Source organism: Geospiza fortis, unplaced genomic scaffold (assembly GCF_000277835.1).
Source record: "Geospiza fortis unplaced genomic scaffold, GeoFor_1.0 scaffold456, whole genome shotgun sequence".
In the NCBI taxonomy this organism is placed as follows: domain Eukaryota; kingdom Metazoa; phylum Chordata; class Aves; order Passeriformes; family Thraupidae; genus Geospiza; species Geospiza fortis.
In genome coordinates, this window is record NW_005054462.1 from 819,309 (window position 1) to 825,308 (window position 6,000).

General features: G+C 43.2%; 1 protein-coding gene across 1 annotated transcript in view; it reads right to left on the reverse strand.

Annotated features, from left to right (window-relative positions):
- The window catches only part of KANK1 (KN motif and ankyrin repeat domains 1), a 117,340-nt gene that overhangs the window by 11,298 nt on the left and 100,042 nt on the right, over window positions 1-6,000 (reverse strand). Inside the window, exons 5-7 of the mRNA XM_031062769.1 lie at window positions 3,170-3,388; window positions 2,235-2,343; window positions 1,037-1,246 (exon numbers count right to left, since the gene is read on the reverse strand). Coding sequence (XP_030918629.1) covers window positions 1,037-1,246; window positions 2,235-2,343; window positions 3,170-3,388 — 538 coding nt within the window. The remainder of the gene's footprint in view (window positions 1-1,036; window positions 1,247-2,234; window positions 2,344-3,169; window positions 3,389-6,000) is intronic.

The window sequence follows — 6,000 nt, forward strand, 5'->3', positions numbered from 1 at the left end:
TAAATAAAAACTAGAGAGGTCTTTTGAGAGACTGCCCATCTTTTTATGCCACCTGTAAAATAACAGGCTATCCCACAGTACTGTATAAAGTATGCTCAGGGCTCTTCAAAAAACACACAGCTCCAGGGCCCCCAAGCTCTTAATTATTAATTTCTGCATCTCATTTATTTAACAGCTGACAATTACAGATAACTTGATGCTAAGCTACATCTCTAGTGAAACATGACATTAATTTTGTTTTAGCTCTTCTACTGTTGTTATTCTACCTACCTAATTTTCCAAATTAGCACGCTGGCAAACCCATTATCTGTAAGAGATCCTTTCACTGTCTTGGCTCATACTTGCTTTTGCTGTTTGCTAACCAACAATCAGTAAACACTCACCACTTTATTCTTTCCATATGCCTAAAAAGCACAACCTTGTCTGTCAAATTCTACCTTACACAGCAATTTGAAAAGTACCTTAAGACATGACGTGTTGAACAAGTGTGTGATGGCAGCCTTGAAAGTTTATTACAGTATACAATCCTGTATCATATGAAGCACATGATCCCAGTGTCCTCAGTGCTGTACCCCATCATCTCTCTGTGCCATGCCCAAGATGCTGTGGAAGGTGCAAATGCAAGATGCACTCCCAGCAGCCAGCTGACCTGGTGTGCATGGCTCAAGATTAATTTGTTTGCTTACATGCCAGGACATTAACAAGGCATTGCCTGCTCTCAGGCAAGTGCCAGCTGTGAGCTGGGAGAGCCTCTGCTAGGGGAGGCACCAGGGTCTTGCTGCTAATGAATCATTTAAAATCAATGGGGTCAGCTGCTGGAAAGGATACTCTCTGACACCTTCTTCCTGCTCACACACAGCCATTTTACAATGAAACTGCCTCTGGCTACCCGTTTGAGGAGGAGGGAAGTGGGCAGCAGTCAGCCAGTGCTGGGGCTGATGCTTTCTCCACAAGCATAGCCCACACAGCTTGCCCCATGACAGGGGGCAGAGGTGACATGCCTCAGAGGCACACTCTGGAGAGGGTGGGCACCTACCTCTCTCTGATTTCCACCTCCTCGGCCTCACACTCTGGGAGGGGACTGTCCTTCTCTGCCCCCACGGTGCAGACCTCTGCAGCATGGGGGGCGGGCTGCTTCTCTTCTGGGTGCTGGTCACAGGAGTACTCGTGGCTCTCGCACTCCTCCTCCGAATCTGAGGAGGAGCTCTCCTCGGAGCTGGAGTCATCGCTGGATGTGGTCTCATACCTATGGGGAGAACGGGCAGGGGCAGAGCTGCTTGCTCCGTGCCATTCAGCAGCAGTCAGTACCTGCTTGCACTGGCACAAGTGGAAAAATGTCCGGCAAAAGCTTTGTCCTCCTCTTTTTTCCTCGGAGGCCTCTTCTACTCACTGAACTCAGTGTTACTGGCAAACGACACTGCCAGTATTATGTACACAGAGTGTAATGAAAGAAGAACAATCTCTTTTAAATATAAGTCTTAACATTTCATCAGACCTTGCTTTATCCCCAAAATGAAATTACTTTGTCCAGAGTAAATTGTACTGCCTGACTAGGCAGATATAAGCAGGGAAGCCAACAAACCTATGATAACTTTCTCTCACTGTATGTAATGATACTTTTAGCTAATGTGTAGGAAATTAGGTAAGTGAGATATTTAGGCTATACCACACAAAACATCTGTACTGAAGAAAAACTAATCTGAGGAAAGGGCTAGAAAAGCTATATAAAAACAATTGGATGAAACCATTTTAAAACATTTAAAATGTCTTCAAAGCATTCTGGGAGGGCAAGTAATAGACAATTTTCCATACTGTCTTCTGTATTTGTATAGGAATACAAAGCCAGAAAAAATTAATTCTACAGCAATGGCATCTCTTGCTGTGTTGTTTAATAGTATAATGCTGTGCGTGTCAGCTACCAAAGACATACATAAATTTTGGTTACTACAGCATTGCCTGAGAAACGTCCTCATGGCTGTCTGAAATTGTTTCACTTTCCTGTGGTAAATCTGGCAGCAATCTAATGTACAGGTATTTGAGACTGATGCCATATATGACTTGCAAGCACAAGAGGAGCTCAGCTGTTCAATTCTTCCTTCTGATCCTTACACTCAGTGGTTGCACCTCAGCCTGAAGGACAGCCCAAACCCACGCATGTGTTCCTGGGTTCCTTCTCTTCTTCCTCGCTGTGAAAAGTGCTACAGTAACAGATGTTTTGGAGACAGTTCTCTTACCCGCCATTAATGCCAACAAACTGCAGGTTCTTCTTGGTGTTGCTCAAATCCTTCTTCCCATCTCTTTTCTTCATGATAGATTTAAGTGTGTTCTCATTATTAGTACATACTGTTGGAAAGGGAGATAAAGCATACATATCAGTATAAATCTGTAGCCAGCTTTGAATGCAGCAGCATTATAGCTGATTTTGCAAAATAGCTTTATATTTTTCAACAGCTCTCTCTGTAATTTACCATCTGAAGCTGGGTTTTCTAATATAGATACAGTCATGGTTTGACATGCACATTGGAAATACAGAAGAACAGCTTCAAAATCAGCTCTGGAAACTAGTTAAGCCTAACTTTTCCACCTCACAACATGCTGCCAATCTTCATGATGCTTTAGAAAACTTAAAGAAAAGACAAGAGCTTTTTGTTTTTCTTTGTTAATGGCAAAAAACTTTTAACACTGAAATCTGTTATTCTGTTAACAAAATCTTAATTCTTAGTGTCAGAGAGCAGCAGCTCCTTGCCAGAATGAACACAATTAATACAGACAGCATGTTTAATGATACATACAGCATATTTAACAAACTATTCGACAGGTAGGTTCAATCAAAGATGGTCTTTTAGATTTAGTATTCATTGAAAAAACTTTTAAACCAGTCTCTATATAAAGGACAGGAAAAAGATGCATAAAAATTTATTTTTAACCCTTTATCTTTCAGTAGATTTTTCTTAGGAAGACACTAAATGGCATTTCACTGATGCGCTACAATCTGCCATTTAAAACCTAACCGCTACCTGCAGACACACGATGTCACACTGTGAATTTCCCCTCAGCTGCATCTTTTCCTGCTTTTTGCACTTTTGAGAATATTGAAAACCTTCTTTAACTGTATTTCATATTCAGACTCCACCAGCATGATGAAAGGTGAATGTGAGACAGCTATTACCATAGAGACCTGAGGCAAGCTGATCATCCGTCAGATTAATTGGAGTGAGAGCTTTATCCTGAGAAGAAAAAGACTTCCTTCCCCGAGCAGCTTCCACCAGGGGAGTCTTCCTCTCCTCCTGAGTGGGCACAGTGTCCTGCTCCAATTTCAGCGTTCGCAAATTTGAAGTTAAGTGTGTGTTTGCAAGTTGGCCATGAGGGATGTACTCCAAAGTAGCACCTGCCAAAGAAGACAGTAGGCATCACGGATGAGTCAAACAATAATATTTCCATCAATATTGTGATCCACAGGAAAAAAAGCTCCACAAACTAGAAAAAAAAAAACCTTGTCCTTTAAAATACTCTTTTCTGAGGACCTAAAAAGACTGTGATCATTTTCAGAAAACGCAAAAAAATGGCTGTGAGTTTTTCTTTTGATAAAGATATACAATACAAGGACAAGCTATAAAGACAATGGCTTTAAAATGCATGAAAGGAACGTCCTTCTTTTTCCTTCTCTTTCAGTATGAGCAGTGACCTCAGCTCCTGGCACTGTGGTCAGGGTGGGCTCACTGAGCTGCTCCTTGATAACATGCCTGAGGAGCACAGCATGTTCACAGGCTCTGAAGGTTCTTTCTGCAAGAACAGTAACCTTTTCATTGTACTTGTTTCTTAAGAAATGTCATTTTCCATGAAAGCATAAATTTTTCAGGAATTTTTCCTTTTTCTTCCAGTACTTAAACTAATTCTGGAAGCTCTGTGCTTTGCCCAGTTACTGAGACAACTGCAATGAACTCCCACACACTACATTTCTTTTTTTTTTTTTTTTTTTTTTTGGTCAGGATTGTAGTCATCTAGTAATTGTATTTAAACCAAATTTTTCCCCTCGCTGATTTTTTGGTGTTCACTTGCTTTTTCCCACTGTGTATTCAAAAGGCAGTGCTAATTACGCACAGACTTTTACAGATTCCCCTGGAGTTACTCCAGCTGTGCTATTACAACTTCTCTACAAATCTACAGAAATGCTTTTGTTTGTGAAACACACGGAGTGGTTTTTTACACACATATGGCTCCCTAGTGATCTTGTCAGCATTTAAGGAAAAAAAACCCTGAAGTTTAACTTGCTTTAAACACTACTACTTTTTTTCCCCCATTCTTTTCTTGCTTTCAATGACATGTGCCTGTGTATTATTTTTTGCCTTTGTATTTATCAAGAACTAAGGCACAGCCTTCTCATTCAAATATAAGTGGCACTGCACAGGGTGCTAACACCCTGTAGTAAGGCAAATTCCAAACATTAATTTTTAGACACACAGCTACATCTCTGTCTAGCAAGCTGTTCTTGTTAGACTGCCTTTCCCCTTTGTTTCTTCACCTCAGTGAAGTTTTCCTACAACAGGACATAACAAAGCTGATTTTTCCAAACACTGTCACTTCCCAGCAGCTTCCTCCTTTTTGCTCCCATTCCCACCCAAGTCTCTGAGCTTCCAACCAAGTCTCACCCTGCGTGCATTTCCCAAAGCACCCTTCTCCAGCAGTGAGGCCTATTGCCAAGTTCCATCACAGATTACAGCTCTTCCAACATACAGGGAAAGCTGTCTGCAGGAAAAGGCACACAGCAGGGCATTGATCATCATGTCACAAGCAGCACAGCAAAAATGCTTTTTCTGAAGAGTGAAAAGTGTGTGTGTGTGTGTGTGTGTGTGTGTGTGTGTGTGTGTGTGTGTGTGTGTGTAAGAAGGCAGCAGCTTCCCAGGCCCCCTGGGTAGAAGTAACCCTTCTAGAGACATGGCTGAGCACCTGGACAACCATGAAAAGCAAGAGGGAAGTCCTGCCCTTGCTCCCACACCACTACCAACTTTGCAGCACCAACTGACTTTGGTCAGGTCTCTTCCCAACAGCAAGCATCATCCCTCATCCAACAGCTGTGGAGAAGAGGGCTGCCAAGGTGATAGAACATCAAGCCAACAATGATTTTTAAACTCCCATAGCTGAAAAACAAGGGAACTGTCTCTTTGTTTGCTTGAAGCTGTGACAGGTACAATTAAAGAGTACCAAGCAGAGTAACCACTTCTAGCTGCAGCTGGTGGTGGCTGCCTGGGCTGGTTTTACCAGATCACCCCTTCTGCTCCAGACTGGCCTCTGCGGACATGAAAAGGAGTAAAGGAAACCTGTTCTGAAGCATCCAGAGACATGCAAAGTCCCCAAGATGCCCAGGTTTGCTTTCAGCAGAACTGTCTGCATACTCTGCCAGACAGCAGGGTTCTCCTACAGAAGCAGCTGTGATAACCATGGTGTGTCTGAAGGCACAGCTGGGCTTATGCATGCCAGAGCTGAAGGCAGGACTCTGGCAAGGCAAAGTGAGGCTCCAGCCTGAGGTGAACCAGCAGCAGCACCTGGTGGATCCCTGTCATGCCCCCAAAGCCTGAGCCTAAATTTCCTCAGGTGTCTCCCTCCTGCCCTGGGACAGGCAGAGGAGTGAGCTGCAGGGTAGGAAAGACAGAAATGAGGACAGTAGTAGACTTCTCTCCCCTGACTCACAGCCTCTCCTGAACCTGCCACCAATGCAACATGATTTCAATAGGTTCCCTCTTCTGGTACATGCATCACTGGCTGAGAAGCACCACACTGAACTCAGGATCTAGGGCATTATGTCCATGCCTTCCAATGAAGAAGAAAAGGGTACTGCTCAGCTGGCTCCTGGCACCTGACAAAAGAGGGTGACATCAAGACTTGAGGGCAAGGAGACAATAAATGTACATTAGGTGAACCAGTCAGTGCATTCATTCTCCCTGCAAAGCTCTTAGATGTCTACACTTATTGCATGCACAGTACCCAATGATGAGGGAAAGA